Source organism: Gracilinanus agilis, chromosome 1 (assembly GCF_016433145.1).
Source record: "Gracilinanus agilis isolate LMUSP501 chromosome 1, AgileGrace, whole genome shotgun sequence".
Classification (NCBI taxonomy): domain Eukaryota; kingdom Metazoa; phylum Chordata; class Mammalia; order Didelphimorphia; family Didelphidae; genus Gracilinanus; species Gracilinanus agilis.
Window position 1 is genome coordinate 744823917 of NC_058130.1, and position 27395 is coordinate 744851311.

General features: G+C 35.7%; 1 protein-coding gene across 1 annotated transcript in view; it reads right to left on the minus strand.

Moving 5' to 3' along the window:
- Positions 1 to 27395, minus strand: part of LOC123256838 (piwi-like protein 1) — a 76109-nt gene that overhangs the window by 11681 nt on the left and 37033 nt on the right. Inside the window, exons 11-17 of the mRNA XM_044685396.1 lie at positions 25259 to 25476; positions 24577 to 24685; positions 18031 to 18157; positions 17651 to 17768; positions 16582 to 16693; positions 15692 to 15762; positions 13110 to 13182 (exon numbers count right to left, since the gene is read on the minus strand). Of these exons, the coding sequence (XP_044541331.1) occupies positions 13110 to 13182; positions 15692 to 15762; positions 16582 to 16693; positions 17651 to 17768; positions 18031 to 18157; positions 24577 to 24685; positions 25259 to 25476 (828 nt within the window). The remainder of the gene's footprint in view (positions 1 to 13109; positions 13183 to 15691; positions 15763 to 16581; positions 16694 to 17650; positions 17769 to 18030; positions 18158 to 24576; positions 24686 to 25258; positions 25477 to 27395) is intronic.

A 27395-nucleotide genomic window follows, 5' to 3' on the forward strand; every position in this document is an offset into this window, starting at 1 on the left:
TGCATGAGGGCAGAAAGAGAATGTAATAAGTAAAGATGGTGAAGATGATGGTGTCCTTAAGAAAAATAAAAAAGATGAGAAGAAGGAAAGGTTTAAGGGGGGGAGAAAATGAATTGTTTTAGACATTAAGATTGAGATACCTATGAGATATTGATTTGGAGATGTTCAACAATTGTGGCTCAGGAAAGAGAGGAAAATTGGATATATATCTCTGAGACTAGTCTACATAATCTTACTCATGAAAGATGATGATTCAACAAGGCTACTAATTAAGTACCTACCATGTCTTTGGCACTGTGATAGATTCTAAGAATAAAAAAAAAACAAAAGCAAAATAATCCCTATCCTTAAGAAGTATTCATGTCAAACTATATCCAGCTTTCCTCTCCTCTATCACAAAATCTAGGAGTGAGGATCATTTCCTCCCAGGGTTTCTATCACTTCTGCTTCAACATTTCTCACATTCTTGTAGGACCAGACCATATTTTGCCATTGCCTTCCATTTCCTGCACTTGCTTCCATCTTCTTTACATGTATTTTTAAAATCTACACTGATTAATGAGTGTCTTGTATATCTTCAATCTCTTCAGGCAACTCCTACTTTTCTCCAATTTTATTCTTGAAATTTAGGAAACAAATTGTCATTTGACTTCAAGGACAAGAACTCTATAACATCAAACTGCCTTCAAATATGTAATAGACTTTTGCACAGAAGGACTTATTTGTTTTGGCAAGCTCAAGATCACAGGAGTTGGTAGGCAACATGTAGAGCTGGAGAGGCAAATTTCAGCTCAATTTAAGGAAAACTTTCCCCAAGTCTTATCCCAATGGCTCAACATGGCATGGAAGTGGCTTTGGACATATTCTAACTAAGATGGATGGCTTAGAGGAGGAGGGGACTTACAATAGATCGATGATTAAAAGCAGAAGACTGGATTAGGTAAATTCAGAAAGGATCATCACCAGATTGGCTGTATGCCAAGGGAATTTTGACCATAACTCCCAAAGACAATGTACTTAAGTAGAGATGGGTTAAGACAGTTAAGGTTCATATTGATATTAGTATGGATGAAATTATAGGTCCTAGACATAGTAAGGAAAAAACCTTCAAATCATGAAATCTCTCCAAGAGTAGAAAAGGCTGCCTCTGGAGTTAAGGAATTCTATTAAAGCCAATATTTGAGCAGACACTATTTTGCCCTACTTGTCAAGGATCATACAATCAATAATGTAGAGCTGGCAGAGACCATGCAGGTCATCTAGAGCAGTTCCCATGTTTTACAGTTTCAGAAAGGCTTTGTGATTTGACTGAGACCACAGAGGCAATGGCAGAAAATGGACTCAAAACAAAGTCTCCATTGCACCACTTCACCTCTCACATTAGAGGACAAGTCCTGTTGAGATACAAATTGTATTCAATGACCCGAGATCCCTTTCCATTTCTCCAGAAACATCTTGAGATAAAAATTATCCGAGTCCACGGATTAAGTGCTGCTGTCAGTCAACAAATCAGCAATATGCAGAGATAATTATCTGCAGAATTTTTACACTCAGATAACAGACTCATCTGTGTCAAAAAAAAGTCAAAGAGCCTATAGAATTCTATATAGAATATGAATAGGTAAGCAATGGAAAGAAATGGAATTCTACAGAAAGCAGGGGGAGAAAAGAAAGGGAGATATGTCTGGAAAGAAGTAACAGGAAGAGGAAGAGATAAGGGCATCTTTCAACTAATCAAAAGAGGGATTGTGACTTCTTTCTCTGCCTTGATTCTACAGATACTGTGATCATCAAGCTTTCAAGGGCAATGACTACAAATAAAGACTGGAGCAATGTGTGTATCACAGTGGCAGCAAAAGTCGCGAGTCCAAAATTCTCCTGCTACAACCCCTTGTTAGGTCAAAAATGACATATGTGCATGTCTAAGAATATTCTTGTAAATCCAATTGTTTTCTTCTCAAGATAATTTTATATAATTTTTTGGCAAGCATTTCCATAGGCAGATACAAGTTTTGGGCACTGATTGCCACAATAAAGAAAAACAGAATAACTATTGTGTTATAAAACCCAAGGTTTTCAAAACTCTTTTGATTCATAGTGTTCCTAGCAACAAACCTTGATGTCCTAGTTAGATATCCCCTTATGTTTGATCTGTTCTAAACCTTTCCTTAATATCCCAAAGCAATTCAGGTGCTGAGTAATAACAACGGTTTGATTAAATACCTATGCAACATTCAATTAATGTCCATTTATAGAACAGATTTCTTATTCTGTCATCCTGGGTTTAGCCATCTTCTTCATGCAGTCATAAGCTTCTGAGAAGCATTTTACTGCATCAAAGACATTCATTTTTGACCACTGTCCAGTTTAGTCCACTCAGATTCAAAGATTCCTGAATCAACATCTTAGTGTCTTTAACTGGAATGTTGATTAACACTGCCTAGAATGGACCTTGTTTCTAGTGCAGATTGGCAGAGTGGTTTCTTCTAATCAATCAACTTTCCAGGTTCCAGATCACTTGTGGAGATTCCCTAGGTAATGTTGCTTAAGCCTGCTAGTTATAAGACTTAGTATAAAAGCCTGCTAGTTATAAGACTTAGTATAATTTAATACAGTTTTAATACACCTACTCAGAATTTAGTTCATGTGGTGAAATCTAGATCTAACTTTAAAGAGTTAACTTTATAAACATCAGAGCTATAGGGAGGACATCAAACTAAGCTACTGTAATGATCACTGAGGGAATCAGTAGAGATGATGTAATGACTCTGAGGAAATGAAACAAAAAGCCCCAGATTTTAGAAAGAGGTTTAAGCCTCTCTTTGCTGTCAACAGGAAGTCTGTATATATAATCAAACTTCCTTCAGAATTCCCTCAACCAATTACAATATGTTCCTCAGGAAACTAATTTCCTGGCAGTCAACAGCCAATCAATTGATGATAAATAAATTAGGATTATAAAACTTAATGATAAAAATTAATTTACCAATCATATCATTCGCAGTCACATGAGTTATCGGTCACAGCTTCTAAGGAAGAAGCTGGATACCTCTCTGTCCTTTCAGATTTCCCTGAAACTCTCTTGAGGCTACCTATTTCACTTTTGTTGTCAAGTCAACCCACAAAAGGTCAGTAGATGGTTTAGGTTTGTAACAAGGAATTTACTTAAAATTGTTTGAATAATCAGGGAAGCGGAGGGAAGTGAAGAGGGTATAGGAAACACTAAATAAAATCTAATATTAGCCCAAGATATTAAGTCCAACTGTTTCAGAATGTTGGGTCAGGTTGGGCCAGGCCTCACAGGCCTGCTGGAGTTGGCACTGCTTGCCTATAGATGGATCAGGTTGTAGCTTGATTGATGAGAAATTGGTTGGTTAAAATCTTCTGTATATAATTTGAAGATAACAGTAGTTTGGTGGTTGATGTCTGTTGACCCTAAGACTAAGAAGTAATATCATAATCTTTATGTATGCTGGTTGATCCCTAGCCTACTCAATAAGTCGAGGAGAGAAAGGATTCATCTACCCACCCAGAATCCCAGCTCAAGATTGAGTCCCTGAGGCTTGGGCTCTTTCTCTCTCTCTTATATAGGGCAAATCCCAACCACTGATAGCTCTCCAAGCCCCGGCATGGCATCAGGAATCTCCCAAGGTTCCAAGATTCAACTGACAGCCCTGCCCACCAGACTTGGCTTCTTACAATTCTTACAAAAACTTAACTTACGATAATGCCCATTTTGTCTTTGGGAATTTTTAACCTAAAAATTTCCTATTTTTTCTATTTATTCCTAATCTATGCTAGCTATGAATTATATTTTCCTAACTGTGTCTACCACCCTTCACAAAATAATAAATCTTTCTCTTTCTATGTCCTAACTGATCTACCATCCATTCTATCTAAGGCAGGGATTAGGAAAGAAAAAAAAATTGGAAAAGGTAGAGTTTTACATGGCAAGTGAATGCATTATAACAACAACACATATGCAAACAAAAATCAGTAATGTAACAAACACAGTTTGCATTGCAACTAAGCAATTGTTATTGTAGTCTTATGGTTTATCGCACTATGGAAACTACATATATAAGCAAATACAGTTTCTATATTGACTTGCAACTATAGATTACTGTAAAATCATAGGCAACATTATAACTTCAAACTATTCTAATGCCTTTAACAAAGAATTTAAGAATCTTGATGTTAGTAAAAATGTTAGTATCATGAGTAACAATCTTGTGCTATATTAGGGTATTAGTTCCTAAAGCCTAAAATGTTAGCAACATTAAGAATACGCTCAAGGCTTTTAATAGCCAAATGAGTAAACTTTGCTATACTATGTACATTACTATAATACAGTATGTTCTATCTTATTTATAGACAATATTCTGACCCTATTCTGATTCTCACACAAATTCCCTGTCTTTCCCTAACCATGTACAAATCTATTTACATATGTTAGTGCATATTTTACATATATACAATATAACCTTTACATATTAGAGCAATAGAAGCACTGTTATCCAGATCAAGGTACAATATATCCCTTGGTGTGGATAAGGCACTAGACTGCCCTTAACTATTTGCATTATGTGAAGTTGTTTAGATCTTCATGTATTGAAATTTGACCTACGAATGTTCTGTGTCATGGGTATACTCACCTACTCCATTCAGCCTTATTCTTCAGTTGTTTATATACTATATTGCATGCATGCTATTATGTTGGATGCAATGAGTATGTGCTGAAGATATGTTATGCTGTGTTATGTTTCCACTCTACACAATTCAAATCTAGTTTTTCTTTGAAGATTATGGGATTGTCCTTTCTTCTCGTCCTGATGTTGTCCAGTTCTTTGTGATGCTTGACAGATCTGACTCATCCTGTTGTCCTTGTTGCTTTGTCCTTGTGATGTCTTGAAGCTGTACTTCATCTGTAATCAGCTTACCCTGTTCCTGTTGGTTGTCTAGACTTGACTGAAGTTACTTGTCCCCTTCTTTTCTTCTGTAACTGTTGCTGCATAAGTGTGATTGTGTAGTGGGAAAACTTTTTTCAACTTTTATGTAAAGTGAGTTTTTCCTGGATGGTACCTATTGTAGATTCAAATTAATGTTACTATATGTTGTTTGAATGTGTTGGTTTATTGATTTTTATTGAATTATTGATTTTGACGTTATAATGATTTATTCATGCTTCCCTAAGATGGTTCATTCTATGGATATTCATTTTGCTGATGTTTCTTTTAGATGGTTTAATCATCATTTAATTCTTCTATATCACTGCTTGGATATATGTTTATGGTTTCTATAGATTGCTTTTCAGATGTTATTTCTGCTGGGTCTGTATTTAGTTGCTGTTGAGTAACATCTTCTTTTGATGATTTCACATGAGTGATGTGGAACCATAGATCTTTCCCTTTGACCTTTATACTTGTTGGAGTGGTTAATAGAATTTCATGTGGGCCTGTCCATTTTGGGTCAAGAATGGACTTCCTGCTGAAATTTCTAATATAGACTGTCTCCCAGTTTGTAACTGTGCAAGGAATAATGAATAGGAACTCTTTCTTGGATCAAAACCAAACTATGAAGTTCATCCAACCTCTCTTTCAGTACCTTGATATATTCATAAAGCTTGCACTCAGTTCCAAGGTGTGATAAATAAGTTGTTTTATGAGGTGCACAGACTTGCCAAGGTGCATGTCCATATAGTAATTCAAATGGTGAGAGATGTGTTATGCTGTTTGGTTGACTCCTTAGGTAGAACAAAACTAATGGCAATGCATCTGGCTATTTTAAGTGTGATTCAGCACAGAGCTTACCAATTAGATTCCTTATGTGTTTATTAAATCTCTCAACCTGACCTGAAGCTTGGGGTCTATAAACAGAACGTAGATGTTTTTATTCCTAGGGTTTCATAAACTTCCCCTAATATTTTTTGAGCAAAATTATTTCCAGAATCTGAGCCAATATGAGATGGTATAGAGAATCTGGGTATTGTCTCTCACAATAACACTTTTGCTACAAATGCAGTGTTGTATTTTTTGGCTGGGAAGACTTCAGGCCACTTAGTGAGATGATCTATTATGATAAATGCATACTTGAACCTGTGGCATGGAGGCATTGAAATATAATCCACTTAAATATCTTCAGATGGAGTGTAGGTTAGTTGTCTCCCACCAAAGGTTTTATTTCTGGTTACTCCTTGGTTGAATTGCAAGAAAATTTTACATTTCTCACACACTCTTATTGCATAAGTCATAATGTCTTTAGCTGTCCAGTGGTGGCAGATGGAATCAATTAATCCATGTGTACCATAATGATCTTGTTGTTGTAAAGCATTACAGAGTGTGTAGTACAGAGATTTCAGCAATATGGGCTTTCCAGATGACAATATCCATGTCATTCACCAGTTGGGCACCAAGATTTTTCTTCCATTCCTTCACTTCCCATGGTGAATAAACATTTTACAGATCTGTTTCTTCCACCAAATACAAGCTTAGGATGTAAGATGACCCATATCTAGCTCCGAATTTAGCTGTGACATCACCCTATGATTGCTTAATGCCACTGTATCTATGAGCTTACAATGACTTCTGCAATGAATAATTGCCACTTGTTTAGGTAATTGGACAGCTTCCAGGAGATCACTAATCAATTTAGCATATGCTATCTGTTTTCCACTGCTTGTTATAAACCCATGTTGTTTCCAGATTTCCCCCATGCTATGGACTACTCCGAAAGCATATCTAGAATCTGTGTAAATGGTAACTGACTTGTCTTTTGCTAATTAGAGAGCCTTAGTGAGGCTTAAGATCTCTGCCCCTTAAGCACTGATGTTAGATGGTAATGCTGCATACCACAGTGTCTTATCTTGCATTGTTACGGCTGCTCCCATGTACCTAGTGCCATCTACTACATGTGAAGATCCATTCATGAACAGTGGCATGTCAAAATTATCCAGGGGAATATCACTTAGATCCTCTCTGGTTTTCTGCACTATCTGTAGAGTGTTGTCACAGCTATGGATACATTCACCTTCTAATGGTAGATCTGATATTAATGTAGCTGGGTTGAGGTTCTTGCACCAGTGAAATGATAGATTCTCATTCCCTAGCAACACGGCTTGGTATTGTGACAGTCTCTGTGACGTAAAGGCTTGCAGAGTTGTATTTCCTTAATGGGGTTTCAATTTGATGTGGGGAATACAACTCTGAGATGTCCTCCCAATACCAAGTCTGAGGATTTTCTGACCATCAGAGCCACAGCAGCTATGGCTTTAAGACATGCAGGCATTCCACAGATAACCAGGTCCATGATGGAATTATAATAAGCTGTTGGTCTTAATAAGTCTCCCAGACTTTGCATGAGAATGCTAGAAGCTATACCTTTGTCTTCATGAACCAACGGATGAAACGGTTTGTCATAGTTCAGAATGCCCAAGGCTGGGCTTGACAAAATTGCAGCCTTGAGCTTCTCGATAGCATACTTGTGTTCTCTTGTTAAATTTAATGGTTCTGTGACAATGGACCTAGTAAGTTCATTCAAATGTTTTGCAATTAAACTATACCCTGGGACCCATTGTTGACAGTAACTTGTAACTCCTATTATAGCATGGAGTTGTTTCTTTGTCTTTGGCATGCTTAGCTTCTGTATACCAGCTATTCTCTTCTGGGAGATTTTCCTTGAGCCTTTCCCTAGGATAAATCATAAATACTCAACTCTAGGTAGGACCCACTGCAACTTTGATATGGAAACTTCGTGGCCACACTTGCATAGTTCTCTTAGCAGGTGTGCACTGTCTCTGACATATTTTGGCTGTTGGTGACATTAGGAGCAAATTGTCCACATAATGAATTAATTTGCTGTGAGTGAAAGTGATCGATTCAAGGTCTCTCTGCAAGATCTGGCAGAAGATGGTCATGCTTTCTGAGAATCCATGTGGAAGATGCCTCCATAAGATTTGTTTTCCTTCCCAGGAAAAGCCGAACAGCTTCTGGCTGTCTCTGTGCAGCAGAATGGTAAAATATGCCAAACAGAGGCCAATCACTGTGAACTGTGCCATTGTGCTTGGTATTTCTGCAATGATGTTGGCAGGACTAGGTACCACAGTATGACTCTTTTTAATAAAGTTACTGACTGCCCCCAGATCTTGGACCAGTCCCCACTGTATCTTCCCATTTCAATCAGGTTTTGCTTTCTTGATAGACATTATGGGAGTGTAATATTCTAAGAAACCATAAGTCAGAATTCCCTGGTCCAGGAAGACTTTGAATGATAGGTCTTACTCCTTCCACAGTTTCTTTACTCAGTTTAAATTGAGGGATTTTAGGTGGAATACCCTCCTTGACCTTGATCTTGACAGGTTCAGCAGAAAGGATTTTCCCTACGTCCATGGAATTTTTTGACCAAATAGCTTCAGGGATGTTATATGGGATAGTGTAGATAGCTCCCTTACACTGTCAATCTCTTCTCTCCTCTACCTGATCTAAAAATAGGATGGGATGGTATTTGAGAGATCTTTTTGGAAGATGTAAGAAAAGCTGAACTGATGGGTCATACTGATTAGTTGCAGCTAATTTGCATAAAATGTTATGTCCAACCAGGTTACTGGGCATTCTGGCATTAATAAAATTGAATGATAAATGGTTAGGGATCCAATTTTTACCATCTTTGATCTTAATTTGCATACATTTTCTTCATGGCCTGTAGCCCCTTTTACAGTCAAGAATCCAGTCCTTTTACAGCCCTTTGGTTCTGATGTAATCATGGATCTGCTGGCCCCAGTATCGATCATGGCCTGATAAATTTGGTCCCCTATCTGTATATCCAGCATGAGTTCTTTACATCTCCCATTGAGAGACAGTGAACTAATGGAGCAGTGAATTTAGCAAAAGCAGTGTTGGACAGCTGCCAAAAGTCTGACTCAGGCTGACTGATTCAAAATGGCCACTTTTTCCCTGTACATGTGGTTTTCTGTTTCTATGCCTTTAAAATCTGTTTTCAGGTCAAAGGATTTGTGTGCTGTTTGAATGGATGTGTCCAGTCCCCATCCCTGAGATCTTTGATTAGACACTCTTGGTCTGAACTGTTAAGATTTGCTCTGCACTTCTACACACTGACAAAGGTTTTCCTCCAGCTGGCTAGAATTGCAAGAACTTAACTTACACTACCTGTAACTCATATGGAAATTTGAAAAGTTCCAAGTTTTTATCTTTAACTGAAGCTTCTACATAGTATAGAGATAATCTATAAACTATATATAAATATATGAAATTTTACAGGAAACAAGAAGGGAAAAGAAAGGTATACATGTCTGGAAACATATAACAGATAGGGGAAGTCAAGGACATTTTCAGCTAGTCAAAACAGAAGCTGTGATCCATATGATGAGGATAAAATAAAAGCAGTATCTCAGGTTACAGTTCCTAATTTCAAATGCATTACTACAATTTCATCTCTTCTAATTTTAATTGGGAGCTATTAGGAATGCATGCCACCACAAAATACTATTGACTTAGCAGTTGAAAACTTGAGAGAAAAGGTTTCATTATAAAATAATTAGCTTAGAGTTGTAGCAGTAAAAATACTACAGAAACTTTTGCCACTATAATCTTAAATAAAGTTCCGATTTAAAAACAAAACAGGAGCTATAGCTTCTTTTCCAGACATGATTCTTCAGGTTTTCTGAACCTTGAGCTTTCAGGAATAATGTCTGGAGACTCAAAATAGAGTCTGGGACAATGTCTTTTTTATCATAGTAGTGGCCAAAAACATGAGCCACAGTTTCTTTCCCATCACAAGTCTTTTTCTTATCCCAATGACAGAAAGAGACTTGATCCAGAAATTCTCAATATGATCCCTTTCCTGATTCTTGGAAGAAAACCCTTAAGAGTATATAGATTGCCTCAAAAGGGTTTTCAAACAAGAGCAGAAAACCAACCACCCTTAGAGACTCATTGATGTTGTAAGTCAGTGAGGTGGCACAGTGGATAGAGTGCTGAACCTGGAGTCAGGAGGATCCAAGTTCAAATTGGTCACTCATTAGCTACATGACCCTAGGTCTATATAATTTACTTAAATTTTCACAACTATAAAATAGGGAAAAGTTAACTAGCACCTACCTAATAGGGCTGTTGTAAGTATAAAACTAAATATTTGAAAAGTGTTTTGCAGACCTGAAAAAGCACTATATAAATACTGGCTCTGATTTCAGGAAAGAAGTCTTGAATTTAGTCCTAAAGAATGCACATCCTAAAGGATGAGGAATGGGTTCATATGTTTAAAGATCTACAAACTAGTACAAAAAAAAGAAGCAAGAACAAAGGCAGCTAGGCAAAGCTCAACCCTGAGTTTAGGAAACAGTGCAAAAAGCAGCTTATAGGGCACTGAGTTCCTGTTCCAGAACAATAACCACTAAGAATGGACCAGTATGGGTCAAGGAATGGAAGGTCTTAAATCCTATACCATAGCAAGATTGCAATCTTACACGTGGAAGAGATGCTAGGAGTTTGTCTATCCCAATTTCCTATACAAAGCTGAGATCCAATCTGCCAGACTGCTGATAAGACGGTCTTCATGATGCTACCCCCAACACCAGGAGCAAATAGAAGCTTATGGTTATATAAAGAGCAATGCAGTACAGTTTTTAAAAGTGCTAGACTTGAAATCAGGTGAGACCTGTAATTGAATCTTACTTCTGGCACTTACTAGCCATGTAACTGTGCCCGAGTCACCTGACTTAACTGAGCTCTATTTCTCTCTCCCCCACTTTTTTAAAAAAGTTTTTCCAAATATGAAGCATACATTGAATATAACATCCATAATATTTACTTTAAAGTATGGTTAAGAGGGAGCAAATAAATAGATTTTTAAAATCAAATAAATATCCAAGAGAGTATTGATGTCCTTTACTGTGGTGACTATAAGCCAGATAATTTCACAATTGAATATTTTTTTAAATGTGGTCTCCCTGACCTCCTGATCCTAATTTGGCCCTTTGGAATTCAATTCTATTTAATAAATGTGCACAAAGTACTTAGACATCAGAAGAGATACAACATTTTCAATCTGTTGGGAGGGCTGTAGCAAAGCCCTATATAAGGCATTATTTCAAGTTACAATTAAAGACAGAAAAGCCAAGCAGGTTGCTTTATGAGAGATTTAAGTTCATTACAGACTGAAGGTAGAGGAGAAATATCAGGGATAAGGCTTCAGAGAAAAGGTAGCCCTTTAGCTGAGCCCTGAAGGACAGGTAAAGATCCAACAGCACAGGCAAAAAAGCAATAAAAAGAAGGATGTACATAGTGTGTTCAGGAGGATACATGAAGATGTGATGAGCAGAAACTATTGAAACTATCTGCTACTGGCTAAGAAACAGAAAAGCAGATCAGTGGAATGGAACAGACATACAACAAATAGTTGTAAAAGATTATAGTAACTTTATGTTTGACAAAAGAAAAGATCCAAGTTTTGCAGATAAGAATTCATTATCTGGCAAAAATTGTTGGGAAAACTGGAAAGCAGTTTGGCAAAAATTAGATATAGACCAACATCTTACACCATTTTCCAAGAAAAGATCAAAATGGATCCATGACCTAGTTATAAAGAAAGATATCATAAACAAATCAGAAAAATAGGGAACTCATTACCTATCAGATTTATGGATAGAAGAAACATTTATGAATAAACAAGAGTAGAAAGCACTGTAAGATATTAAATGGATAATTTTGAATACATTAAATTAAAAAGGGTTTGAATTGATAAAATCAATGTTGCCAAGATTGCAAGGAGAGCAACAAGTTGAGGGGAAATTTTTATAGGAAGGTTCTTAGATATAGGCCTTGTATCTAAAATACATGGAGAACTTTGTTAAATATATAAGAATATGAGCCATTTCCCAACTGATAAATGGTCAAAAGATGTGAATGAATAATTTTTGGATGAAGAAAATCAAAGCTATATATAAAGTATGTGAAAAATGTTTTAAATCATTATTTATTAGGGGAATGTAAATCAAAACAATTGCAAGGTATCATTTCACTTCTTTCAGATGGGTTAAAATGATAAAAGGGCAAAATGACAAATGTTGGAGAGGAAATGAAAAATTGGATACACTAATACACTGTGGAACTATGAAATGATCTAACCATTTTGGAGAACAACCTGGAATTATACTCAGTTACAAAAGTGTATATACCTTTTGACTCAGTAATACCACTAGTAAGTCTATTTCCTAATCTGATTGAGAAAAAAAAGAAAAGAACCTATATGTTTAAAAATATTTATAGCATCTTTCTTTGTGGTGGCAAAGCACTAGACATTGAGGGAATGCACATCAAATGGGCAATGGCTAAAGTTGTGGTATATGATTGTGATGGGATAGTGCTACACCATAAGAAATGACAAGTTAATTTTGGAACAATATAGAAAGAACTACACAAAATTATGAATAATGAGATGAGTAAAGCCAAGAGAATGTTATATATAGCAACAGAAATAATATTTGAAGAATGATTTGTATATGTCCACCTCCAAAGAAAGAACTGATAAAAAAAAGACAGTTTTATATATACATATAGCTTTTTATCAAATGGTACCTTCTCTAATGGGAGGAGGGGAAGAAGGGAGTTAACTGGTTTTTTTTTTATTGTTGCAAACAATAAAATACATGTAAATTAAAAATAGAACAAATGTGATAAGGACAAGAAGGCAAAAGGATCTTTCCTCAAACTTGACATTGTATCCCCTGTTTTTCTATATTCACCCAACTGATCCCCCATTCCTGGAATATACTCTCACTTTGTTCCCATCTCTCAGAATCTAGCATCATCAAATTTCATCCCAGATAATGTTTCCTTTACAGTCTTCCCTCTTTCCTTCAGTTGCCCATTCCCTCTCCTCTAATTTACATTATATGTATGTATGTAGATATAATCTTCCCCCCACCATCTCCCCTGACACACATGCCATAGAACATACTCTCATTGAGGACACTGCCATTTTTGTTTTTGCATTCTCACTGTCTTTGAGTCTCAGAGTATGAAGTCATAGGAGGGCAGCTGAATTGGAATAAAGAACCAAATAATTGGTATTTCAAAACTGAACACTTGGCTACTTACAATTTGAGTCTTTGGTGTAACATAGTCCTTCAAGGCTCGAAGATAATCTTCCTTGTTATCTTTCACTCGACATCTAGAAAGGGAATAAATGTATCACTCATTATATTCTGAAACAAGTAACCAGTTCAAGTTATATCATTCACACATGTTTAAAAAGGTTTCATATAGTAATAAACAGCACATAAAATCCAAGTAGAAAGAAAGCAATACAAAAAAGTATTGAGAATAAAAACTCAAATAATAAAAAGGGACCCATAATGGCAGAAAATATATGTTTAAAAGGTGTAGTAATTAGTAAGAAAGGGATTAAAGGAAGCCCAAACAATTGTTTAAAGAAACCTCAGGTGGGGGAAGGGAAGCAGAGATGGTGTCTGAGCAAGGTCCTGCCTTAACTCTCAAGGTGATCTTGAAATCAAAAGGGAATATGATGATGACTATCTAACCTCTCTAGGTAAAGTACTGCCACAGTATAGCTAAACCCTCACAGATTTGAAACTACTCTCCGATTCACTCTCCTTATTCACTCCTCACAGACATTTAGGTAAGGGAAGGAAGGTAGGGAAATGAGGTAGAGTATGGAAACACAAAGGGTTTATCTAAATTAACAAATCTCAAATAAATACTCCAAAACTAGGCTAAGTTTCAATCTCAAGCAGGAGAAGAAGCAGCTCAGCTGGCCCTGGTTCTCTCTCCACGAGGTCCCAGGTCCAACTGAAACTTTCTTCCAAGATTCTAAACTCCTAACTGATTTCAGAACTCAGCCAAAGCCTGTAAAAACTACTATGACCCCCTCTCTCTGTACTACAAAGGTCATCAGAAATGAGGAGGAAAAACCTTCCAATACCTTACCAGTCTGTCTATAAAAATGTCTAATACAATATATTTAGAATTTTTATTCCTTTCAAATCTCTTCCATTAACCACAGGTAAGGGTCAGCACACAAGTCCCAGATTTTTATCATGTATACTTGCATTTGTATGCCACCCTCTGATATTTTTATTCTAGCAGAAAGAATTGTTTCCCCATCCTTCCACATAAATAAAACACTCCTCCTATCCACTGGCAATGATGTCATACTCCCGTTCTCTGGCCAACTCTCTAGTTCTGCCCCAAACATTAAAATGTGATTGGGAAATGTTTAACAAAACAAATAAAAATATAATACAATCTAGAGAATTTTAATTTGTGGTTTTCTAAGTCAATATACTGCCTTTAACAGAGATCTGTTTCTACTTGAGTTTGACACTATTGGTTTAGGGAATAGTATTCTTATTAATAGCCTTCAGCTACAAGCAGCAGTTTGATCTACTAAAGGGCACTCACTTACCAAAGGTTATGTAGTAACAGGCATTAGAGTTACACACACATGCACACACACGCACACACACGCACACGCCCTCTAGGTAAGACAGGTGATCTATTCCCACATTCCCTCACTTAGTTCCTCTTTTGGTCTAAAGGAACTGTAATACATACTTATTATTCAGATGATTATGTTCCTCTTTCTATTTCTACTGCTCTCACCATCATGTTCTTCATACTATGTCTTCCTCAATTCCTAGATTGCTGCCCATCTTCTTAATATATAAAAATAAAATTCAAATAAAAGAAATGCTACTCCACCTTCACCTCTTTTAAAAGATCTTCTTGTCCACTCTTTCCAACTTGTTCAGACAATGCCAGTCCAAGATTAATGGAGAGTGCTTGTTCTGTAGTCTTCAAAGTATCTTAACCCTTCATATGTATGGGTAGGGGGAGCCTAATGTACTAAATGAAGACTGTGTTTTTATATTTGTTCATGGGCTCCTGCGAATCCTTTGCCTTCTGAAGTAAAATAAAGGTTGTGATGCCCAGACTATACACCTGATACCCAAATATATATACAGTGAATGCTTCTGTGGGAGGTGAGAAACCCTCTTATCTATTTCTGGGAGAAAATGAGTCTCTGTAGTTGAAGACATAGCCATAAGAAATAAATTGACCTTTATAGGAGATAAGTTCCAGGATCAAAGCTTGTGAGCTGAGGGCTTTTGAGGGGACCTAGGCTACAGGTAATATTTCTTCATACAACAAGGGTCTCCTTTATTACCAGTCAAAGAAGACTTATTATAAGCATTGCAAAATAATTTCTATATTGGAATATTTAACCTTAGATTCTTACTCAAAGCATTTGCAAAAAGTCTTCCTCAAAGACATAATCTGTCAACCACCAGCATTCAATTTCTTAACTATGGGAAAAATTTCATTGTACTTACTTTGTGGGGGATGTCAATGCTATGCCTAGGGGACCTGTAACTAAACTTAAGGTCCTCAATAAATCTTCTGCCTGTTTTGAATTTTTCTCATTAAAGACCAACAGCCAATTATTTAATTGTTTAGGACCAGACAACTTCATATTTTTCATTTCAGTTCTCCAATCCATACACCGCACAGATGTCGCCTAGGAGAAATAGTCAGAAGACATGTAATAAGAAGTTAACTATGCTTTGCAACTAGTTAAATTCCATTAAGTCAACATGTAGTTATCAAGTATCAACTATGTGCCAGATAAACTCATAAAGAGGATCTAGAGGCATTAAGACCTGGGGGTTAGGAAGTGAGAACAGAAAGCAAGAAGGAGGTAGCACTTTAGTTTTGAAGGGAGCTCGGGTTTCTAGGGAATAGAGATGAGAAGGGAGAACATTCTAGTCATGGGGGACAGGAGGCCCAAAGATGGGATGCAGAATCATGAACCAACAGCAATTTGGCTGGAATGTCCTGGGCATAAAGGGAAGTCATGCTCAACAAGCCTAGAGAGAAAGGCCACATTGAATGCCCAACAGAGAAGCCCTTTGCCCAGAAGAAAAAAGCCTAAGAAAATCCCCTGAAACTTTTAAAGTAAAGGAGTACCAGGGGAAGACCCAGACTAGGAAAATGTCCTCTGTAGCTATGCAGAGGAAGGAGAGTAAAGAGGACAGACACTAACTCTAGGCCCTAAACAGTTAAGGGATTAATGTCTGTGAAAGAAACTTCTACTTCTAAACAGAAATGTATAAAACTAATTATTTCTTATTTTTAATGAAGCACCGACATGGGGTTTGTTGTCAGGAAGACCAGAATTCAATTCTGGCCTCAGGTATACTTCCTAATTATGTGACACTGGACCACTTAACCTATTTTCACTTAAGCTATCTGCCTCAATTTCATCATATATAAAATAGGGATGATAATAGGGTCATAATAATAACTTCTAGAGGCTGTTATATGATCAAATGACATAACATTTGCAAAGTGCTTTGTAAACCTTTAAACCATATAGAACCCCCCAAAAATACTCATGTAGCAATATAATGGGAAGCCCAGTAAAAGGACAAGGAAAATTTTACTCTTCTAATTCCTTATACTAGTAGATTTACTTTGGTTTGTATGAGTTTTATTTGGACCAAACTGAATTGATGATTTTAAAAGTGACAGCAAATATTTATAAACTTACCTTGTTACCTTCATTCAGTATCTGCACAGGCAAAACCCTTCCAGGGACAGACAACGGTTCTCGGTCAAAGCCCAAACCCCATTCCTGAAGCTCTCTCTGGACATCAGTATTTCTGTTAAGAGTATTTAAATACTGATAAACACAAAACGGGGGTGGAATGCTCATTGAGAGATGTACCAAAATAAAGACAAACATTCCGTAGGCAAGAGTCTTAGGTAGAACCTCTCAGGGTTGGGATTCAGAAAACCAACTCCAAGTTTTGACAAAGTTGGATCAATTCAAGATCCACAAGGATGGCCCAAAGTAGCTTTTTGTCCTCTTATCTTACTTTGCTTTGGGGGCTATATCCAATGACTAAATGTCAAATTCATTTCCTTCTAACAAAAGACAAAAATAGAGCTGAGAAACTGTTATATTTGTCTCCTCTTACTACTGCCTAGTACAAAATTAGAAAGCTAAAAGGACTATAAGTTTAGCTTTCAATTATCAAACTGATAGATGAACACATATATGTATATTTGGAGATGATGATATCCAGATTTGATTACTAAGTATTTATTTAGGGCTTGCTATGTGCTAGGCAATGGCAAAACAGTTCTTGATTTTTGTGATGATGCTTACGGTCTCTTGGAAAAGATGATATGCACACATATATCTACTATGTGTATATATTTGTGTATATATGTACATACATATACAATTTACATATATACAACATATACATAAAAGGTCATTTCAGTGGAGGGGTAGGGAAGTAGAAATCAGGAAAGGTCTCATGTGAGAAGTGTTAATTGAGTTGAACTTTGACGGAAACTAGGGTTTGGCTTGATCTGACCATTCCTGAGCATTTATGTTAGCAAAGTTCTGATAATATATTCACCTATTATGCTTGCAGTGGTTTTAACCTAAGATATAAGAAGACTTGGTTTGTATTTTGAGAACAGTATGTTTCAATATAATTGGTTTCCTCATAATCCTTTTAATTTTGTTTTATGCACTTTAAGAGCGGCCACCAAAGGGTGCCCATGAGACAAAAAAGATTGTGAACCCCTGAAATAAAGAAACTCACATATGAATATTGTTGATGAGTTTTTTGAGCGTCTCATATCTTTTTCCAGGTGACAGTCTTGTATTCTTAGCTATGTCCGTGGTAACATTAGGATCCTTTCTCATTGCGGGTGTTAGACCTTTGGGATAAAGACATAGGATCTTGTGTTCAAATCAGAAGTTAAGAAAGCTTGCTAAGTTGACTGTGAACACTGGGGTGCAAAAACAGCTCTCTTGTGTGAAGAGCCAGGAAGTGGTTTAAAACAGAGATTCTTAAAGATCTCAGAGGCCAAACCCCCTGAAAGAAGAGGTATTAAATGAAGGAGAGAAGCGGAATTGATGGACAAGAAGAAATGGATAAATAATTGTCTTCCTTCCAAAGAAAGGAAAATCATACATTACCTGTGAGGTTACAGAGTTCAGGAATAAGCAGAACAGGGCCTGTGGGTCTTCCATCAGGCCCTTTTTTCCGCTTGGGAAGGCTGACCAAGACTGGCTGTCTCAAGTCTGTGATTTTTGCTCCATATTGCTATATAAGAAAAGAATAGAAGAAAAACTATAATTATTAATAGTCACTTTGTCTAATAGTAGATAGAGCAAAGAACTCCATGTGATCTGAGGACCTGAATATAAATTTTGCCTCGGATTCTTCCTCATTGTCAATTCTCTCTCAGGCTCACTTTCCTCCTTTGTAAAATGGGAATGATAACTGCAATTCTCAAGGTTGTTGGGAGAATCTTAAATCACTATGTAAATGCTAGATACTATTATTATTAAGGTCGAGAATGGATATCAGAAACTGTTGATTTGGGAGAACTTGAAAATGCTTTGGAATGGTATTATGGATTGTATGTACTCTAGTGATCTCTTCCCACCCCTAGAACTCTCATTGCCAAAAGAATCACAAGTTTAATCACAGGTTTAAAAGGTAGCAGAAGTCTCAAAGGTCATCTACTTGAAACTCACATTTTATAAATTGGTAAATTCAGACTCAGAAAGACAAACTTGCCTAAAGATATAATACTGGTTGGTGGTAAAGCAAGGATATTTTGAAATACTCAGTAATTATTTCTTACTAATATAGGTGGAATTAATAACTTTATTATTTGTATATGACGTCTCCAAACCAATTATATTAACCCATCGTCAAGTATTTCATTACATGACTTCTATATGCCAGGTAATGTGTTAGATGCAGGGAAAATTCACAACAAACTGAAAAGGAAACCACATACCATGAGAACTTTTTTTGATCCTGCACAGATATATTGATTGGAGGTGGAGGGAAGAAACAGTTACAAAAAGATACAGGTTTTGTTCTTCCCTAGGCAACTCAGCTGTTGGTCAGAGTTTATGGAATGATGCTGTATCATAACATACAATATGATGATTAAGCTGATAACTGAGAGGAAGTAGATGAATACTTAGAAAAGGATAAAATATTCATAGTAACAAAAGAAATAAATCAGTTTCAGACAAGCCATAAAGGAATTCGCAAAGGGAGGAAAAGACCTGCAGAACAAATGGATGTATAAATGAATTCTATCAAATATTCAAAGAACAATGCCAATATTATATTAACTGTTGACAATAATAGGCAATGAAGGAGTCCTTCCAATCTCTCTGCTACAAATACAGTCATGTTACCTAAACCAGTGAGACACAAAGCAGAAGAAAAAAACACTATTGAACAGTGTCACTAATGAATACTGATAGGAAAATTTTAAATAAAATTTGGCAAATAGGCTGCAAGAACACATAGAAAGATTATACATTTATGACCAAGTTAGATTTATCCCAGGAATGAAGGGTTTAGTCAATGTAAATAAGACTATAAACATAATAAATCATATTCATAAAATAATTAGAAAATAACTCTATTCCCCTCAAGGCAGTCCACAGTATGCCTGACCTGCTCACAAGCAGAGTGGGACCAAATGCCTTTGCCCAAGCCTGAGGCTAGACTCTGAGCCCCAGCACAGGGTATTTTCCAACCTACAGGCCAACAAACCACCTTGGAAATACTGAAACTTACAGAAACCCAGTAACAGAGCTAAGGGTAGCGGCAAGGAAAAACTGACGTTTAAGAGAGTGCCTTTCTACCCTGAGAACAGAGCACACTTTCAAGATAAAAGTGAAAATTTAAAAAAAAGCTGGGAAAATGAACATCAAAAAAAACACAACCCCTAGCTAAGAAAATGTTTATGGAGACAAAGAAGAGCAAAGTACGGATGTAGAAGGCGACAGAAAAAGCAAAGCAAATACATACAAAACTTTAAAGAAAAAGATGAATTGGTCTCAGGCTCTGAAAGAGCTCAAAAAGGATTTTAAAAATCAATTAAGAGAGGCAGAAGAAAAATGAGGAAGAGAAATGAAAGTAATTCAAGAATAATAATAAAATTGGCCACAGATAAAAAGGGGTTCAAAGGTTCCTGGGAGGAAATAATTCCTTAAAAAATTAGAATTGGGCAATTAGAAGCTAATGACTTCATGAAACATCAAGAAATAATAAAACAAAATTAAAAGAATGAAAAAAAGAAGAAAATGTGAAATATCTCATTAAATAAACAACTGACTGAGAAAATAGATCCAGAAGATAATTTAACTATTATTGGACTACTTGAATGTCAAGATAAAGGAAGAAAAAGGGCCTGGACATCATAATACAAGAAATTATCAAAGAAAACTCCCCTGGTAGTCTTGAACAAAAAAGGAAAATAAAAATTGATAGAATCCACAGATAATCTTTTGGGGGGGGAATCCCCAAATGACAACTCCTAGGAATATTACTACTAAATTCAAGAACCCTCAAGCCAAGGAGAAGAAACTACAAAAGCAGCCAGAAAGAAACATTTCACATACTGTGGAACTACAGTCAGGATTACACATGACTTAGCAGCTTCCACATTAAAGGACTGGAAGGCTTCAAATATGATATTCTGGAAGGCAAAAGATCTAGATTTACAACCCAGAATCACCTAACCAGCAAAATTGAATATATTCTTTCAAGGGAAAAAATTGAATAAACCATCAGTGAACTCCTATGAAAAAAAATCCCCAGGGCCATAAGGATTCACAAGTGAATTTTATCAAACATTTAAAGAACACTTAATCCCAATAACATAAACTTTTTGGGAAAATAGGCTGAAAAGGAATCTAATGAATTATTTTAATGATACAAATATGGTACTGTTATCTATGCCAGGAAAAGCATAAACAGAGAAAGAAAATCAGAGGCCAATTTCGTTAATGAATATTGATCCAAAAAATTTAAGTAAAATACTAGCAAGGAGAGTACAGCAATATATCACAAGAATCATTCACTATGATCAGGTGGGGTCTATACTGGGATTGTAGGGCTGATTTAATATTAGGAAAACTATCAACATAATTGACTACATCAATTACAAACTACCAGAAATTACATGATTATTTCAATAGATGCAGAAAAATCCTTTAACAAAATACAACACCCATCCCTAATAAAAATACTAGAAAGCACAGGAATAAAAGGATAATTTCTTAAAATGATAAGTAGTATCTACCTAAAACCATCAACAGGTACCATCTGCAATGGGGATAAGTTAGAACCATTCTGACTAAGATCAGGGAAGAAGCAAATATTATTTACTACCACTATTATTTAATATTGTATTAGAAATACTAGCTTTAGCAATAAGAAAAAAAAGAAACTGAAGGAATTAAAGTAGGCAATGAGGAAACTAAACTATCACTCTTTGCAAATGATATGATGGCATACTTAGAAAATCAACTGAAAAAACTAGTTGAAATAACTTTAGTAAAGTTGCAGGATACAAAATAAGTCCATACAAATCATAAGCATCTGTATATATTACCAACAAAGTTCAGCAGCAAGAGATAGAAAGAGAAATTTCATTTAAAATAGACAATATAAAATACCTGGGAATTTACTTGCCAAACAAACCCAAGAATTATATGAACATAATTACAAAACACTTTTCACACAAATAAAGTCAGATATGAACAATTGGAAAAATATTAATTGCTCATAGGTAGGCTGAGCTAATTAATATAATAAGAATGACAATTCTACCTAAATTAACTTACTCAGTGCCATATCAATCAAACTACAAAATAATTTTATAGAACTAGAAAAAAATAATAAAATTCATCTGGAAGAACAAAAGGTCAAGAATATCAATGGAATTAATGAAAAAATAATGTGAAGGAAGGTGGCCTACCAGCACCAGATCTCAAACTCTACTATAAAGCAGTAATCATCAAAATAGTCTGATACTAGCTAAGAAATAGAATCAAAGGTAGATCAATGGAGCAGATTAGATACACAATATATAGGAGTAAATGACCTTAGCAACCTAGTCTTTGATAAACCCAAAGATCCCAGCTTTTGAGATAAGAACTTGCTATTTAACAAAAACTGCTTGGGAAAATTGGAAAATTGTATGGCAGAAACTAGGTATAGACCAATATCTCATACCCTATACCAAGACATGGTCAAAATGGATATATGATTTAGATGTAAAGAGTGATACCACAAGTAAATTTGTTTACTTGGCAGATCTATGGAGAAGGGAAGAATTTATGACCAAATAATAGAGAATATTATAAACATAAATATAAAATTATAAACATAAATATAAATAAACAATTTTGATATTAAATTTTAAAACGTTTGTACAAGCAAAACTAATATAAAGAAGATTAGAAAGGAAACAAACTGTGAAAAAATTTTGTAACACATTTCTCTAATAAAGATAAAGGTCTTAATTCTCAACTTTATAGATAACTAAGTCAAATTGATAATAATAAAAGCCATTCTCCAGTTGACAAATGGTCAAAGGATATGAACATGCAGTTTTCAGATGAAGAAATCTAAGCTATCAATAATCATATAAAAATGCTCTAAATCATTATTGATTAGAGAATGTAATTTAAAACAACTCTGAGATACCACCTTACACTTATCAGATTGGCCAATATAACAGTAAAGCAAAGTGATAAATGTTGGAGGGGATGTGGCAAAATTGAGACACTAATACATTGTTGATGAAGTTATGAACTGATCCAACCATGCTGAAGGGCAATTTAGAACTATGCTCAAAGGGCTTTAAAACTATCCATATCCTTTGCTCCTATAATACCACTACTACTGGGCCTGATTCCAAAGAAGTAATAAAAAGAGAGAAAAATATTCATAGCTGTTCTTTTTCTGGTGGCAAAGAACTAGAAATTGAAGGGATATTCATCAATTGGGGAACAGTTGAACAAATGGTGGTCTACATTGGTGATGAAATACTATTGTGCTATAAGAAATGATAACCAAGATGATTTCAGAAAAAGAAAGATCTAGATATACTGATGCAGAGTGAAATAATCAGAACCAGGAGAACATTGTACACAGTAATAGCAATATTATATGATAATTAACTATGAAAACTTGGCTACTATCAGCAATATAATGATCTGGGACACTTCTGAGTGACTTATGATGGGGATGCTATCCATCTCCAGAGAAAGAACTGTTGGAGTAGGATGGATGCCGATCGAATCATCTTGTCTTTCACATCAATGCATTTATGCTTTTATTTTGGGGTTTGGGTTTTGTATGAGTGTGCTCTTACAATACTGACCAATAATGGAAGTATATTTTGCATGACAATACATGCATGGCCCAGGTCAAATTGTTTACCATCTCTATGGGGAGGAGGTAAGGGAGGGAAGGAGATGGTTTATATCATATAATTTTGGGAAATATATGTAAAAATGATTATTGCATGTAATTGGGAAAATGAAAAGAAGAAAGGAAAAGGAAAGATGTTTTTAAAAAGTGACTGTAAAAGGTCATCTAATTCAACCATTTCATTTTGTAAATAAGGAAAATGAGAAAAGGAGATGTTAAGTGCCTCATGGGGAAAGAATTAGAGACAGGATTTGAACCTAGATCCTCTGACTTAAAAGTTGGTGTTTTTCACTGTGTGGTAGGGCATTCTAAAGAGGAGAGCTTTCACAGGCACTGCTGTCTTATTACCACCTCTTAAGCCACCACCAGAAAAATATAGCACAGCATCAGACTCTCCAGCCATCTGCCTCCATGCCTGTCATCCACTTGTTTAAATCTACATAATTCACCTAAGGAGTAGTGCTCTGAGTAAGATCTGTGATTTCATCTGGATTACAAATCCCCAGATGAGGAAACTGCTTCAACCACCTCTAACTTCATCACAGACAGTTGCCTGGCACATTAAGCAGTCAAATGACTTGCCCAGAATCACACAGTCAATGTGTGAGAGATGGGTTTCAAACCTAGATCTCCCTGGTTTCAAGGCCAGTTCTTTAAACACTACTTTACATTATCTCTCAGAATTTATCTTAAGACAATAATGCTTGAGAGAGCAGGAAACAAATGTTTCAGTATAGCATATGACATAGTACTGTAAGAAATAAAATTAATATAAAAGAATGACTTTTAAAATAGCATGGTTTTTATAGATTTATTAGTAGCCACTAGAAAATGAAGCCACGTGCCATGCTAGCGAAGTCAGTTTAAAAAAGCATGCACTGTTACCTCCTCTCCTCATGGTATATTGGAAGCAAAGAGGAAGGGCCAATCTAGCCACTCGATTTTATCCTCCTGTCTATGTCATCACGTAATGACAGGAAGCCAGTGTGCTCATGGGAAATGTAGTTCAAGGACCCCAAAATTTCCAATTACACAGTACCACATTGCAGAGGCATTTGAAATAAAAACAATTTAATATAATGCATTAAAAATAACTGGTATCCAAACCTACAAATTCATATTTATAAAAGTGACTCCTAAAGTATCATCTGTCTTTAGGTCATTTGTAACTGCTGGCCCTAGGGGAAAAAGTACTTTTATGGAAATTCTGCTAAAATCAAAATATTTCAGAATAGAGAATAAAATCTTGAAAGTTAATTTTCTACCTCTCTATAGTAGTTTAAGAAGCTGATATCAGAGCCATCTTTTTTAAAGGTGCTTCTTGGATTCTGACTCCAGTCAATGTCATCAATTCTGTATGTCCTATTATTGTGTCTGTGGAGAGAATATAGTTGGAGATTTATAATTCAGAAATAGCAACATTTGAAATAATAATTGGAAAAATCAATTGCAGCTTACTGGTTCTTTTAACAGTCTTCTCTAGGTTCAGAGGTCTGAGGGTAATGAGTGATTAATGGCAAAAGTGTAATATCTAAAACTAAAATTTGTATAATTCCCAAAATGAGCTCTGAATATACACACTAAACAGAACTAGTAATGGGGCAGAAGATTCTGAAATAGCTGTGTCCTAGATACAACAAAGCAGGTATTTGTGAATTAACAACTCTATGGTGGGTGGGGGGGATAAATGACTCTCCCACATTGGGACCATTTTCCTTTGTGTTGTTGACTCACATATAAGCAACCTTTACAGAAGCTTATATTATCCTGAGGAAGAAGAAGGGACAATCATCATTTCTTCCCTCCCCCCTCTTGCTATGCTTCTAATAACTTCTACTTTGAGAACTTCTGTGATATAATTAGCTCTTAAGAGCACAAAGATACATGAAAAGCAACATTTGCAGATATTTTTTTTGAAAATTGGGAAAATAAAGCAGAAAGACTTACTTGGTATAAACAATCTGTCCTAGTAGTTCTGTCATAATGCTTTCTAGGGATCTGGATTTCCTACGACGCTCAAAGTGATGTATTAAGTCTAATACAGTATCATTTCGGACAACTTTATGACTTACATCAGTACACAGCATAATGTTATTCTCATACTGAAGAATAGAAGTAATGAAACCTGGACAAATACTCAACCTGTCAGACAAAATAAAAATTGCCTTCTATAATCAATGACTTTAGCAAATAGCAACCTACTACTAAGGATATAGTAAAAGTACAAATAAATCCACAAAAAGAAACAATCTCTCTATCATTAAGAAAAATCACAAAAAATTGGGTAAGGGTGCTAATAATGTTAAAATGTATTAAAACATGGGCATCAAATATATATATATACATATATACACATATACATACACATATGAAGACAACTATAAAGCAATTTTAACAGAAATGGTTCTAAAAGTCCAACTCTGATGCTTTGTTGACATTGAGCCTAGATTCTTGAAGGCTATACCAGAGGTAGAATATTGGTCACCATGATGGAAAAGTTGCTCTGAGCCAGACAAAATTACCTTCTTTTCTCCTTTTATTTATTTATTTTTTGGATCATTAGCACTAGTCCCCCCCCCAAACTTTAAAAATCTCTCTTCTAACAAAAACAAACTCAAGCAGAATAAATCCACACATTGGTTATGTTAAAAAATTTTAGACATACACTTCAATATTCAATGATTTCAATGCAAAAGGGAGCAAAGGTGACATTGGAAAGAAAGGAAAATAGAATTTAGCATTAAGAAACAAATGGCAGAAGACTCATGCCTTTATTTTATGAATACTTTCTTTTAGAAGTATTGAGAGACACTGGGGAAGGGAAAGACCAAATAACATCAAAAAAGAAAGAGATTACATATTTTTTTTAAACCCTTGTACTTCAGTGTATTGTCTCATAGGTGGAAGAGTGGTAAGGGTGGGCAATGGGGGTCAAGTGACTTGCCCAGGGTCACACAGCTGGGAAGTGGCTGAGGCCGGGTTTGAACCTAGGACCTCCTGTCTCTAGGCCTGACTCTCACTCCACTGAGCTACCCAGCTGCCCCCAAGAGATTACATATTAAAAGACAGGACTTAACTGCTTACTGATATTAGAATCATGTTCAAATCATTGCTTACACAGTCAGAAAACTTATTTGTTAGAACAAAGAAAAATCAATACCAAATTAGAATTGAAATGAAGATATAACAAATTAAGGCAGTTCAATAATATATTTAAATGATCTGCTGAATCTGGGAAAAAAAAGAAATGATTAAAAAAGCATTGACACAGACTACGACCACAGCCTAATGATGTTTAACCAATGTAAATCAACTGTCACAAAGCAGAGATCAAAAGAGCTTAGCCAGGAGGAGAAAATAACAGCCAAGGGCAACCATGGTTGAGAGTATAAAGTCATTTGGAAGATTTACAGAGAAGAACAGTAGAAGACAGTAAGCAGCATCATTTGATAAAATAACATTAAAAGGGAAAATTTACAGAACGTTGGCAACTGAGCAAAGACATCCCAAGGGCATTTCAAGACAAAACAAACAGAAGTACAACTGACTGAAGAGAAGACGAGCTCTGTAAGGACTTTTCTTATGAATTCTTTTTGATAGTGAAAGAAAACTGAAGAAAGTATAGCCATCACATTTCAGTTCAACATCATACAGATTCTAATATACAGGACAAAGAAGCAGATGTTGCTCTTTTCACCTTTGTCATCTTCAATGTCATTAAGTCAGATTAAGAAAAAAAAAAAGATGACGGTGATGGATAGGATAATTCTGAGGGCACAGATGATCAATTCTCAAACAATCTGAAGGAGAGGAGTTATCAAAAGGCTTGATAAAAATTCTTACACTTTATTATCAAAAAAGGAGGCAAATAAAATATCTATTATTCAAAATGCCTACTTTCCCCATCTTTACAATTCCACTACTGCTACTGTCATACACATACAGGGCATTCTTGATGAAAGTATGTGAAGTGAATAAGTAGGTCTTAACAAAGGATATTTTACAGAAGATTACATGTTGACAATAACAATGATTTGATGAAAGGTATAGAGAATACCAATTTCTCAGGTAATTACTTCTTGTG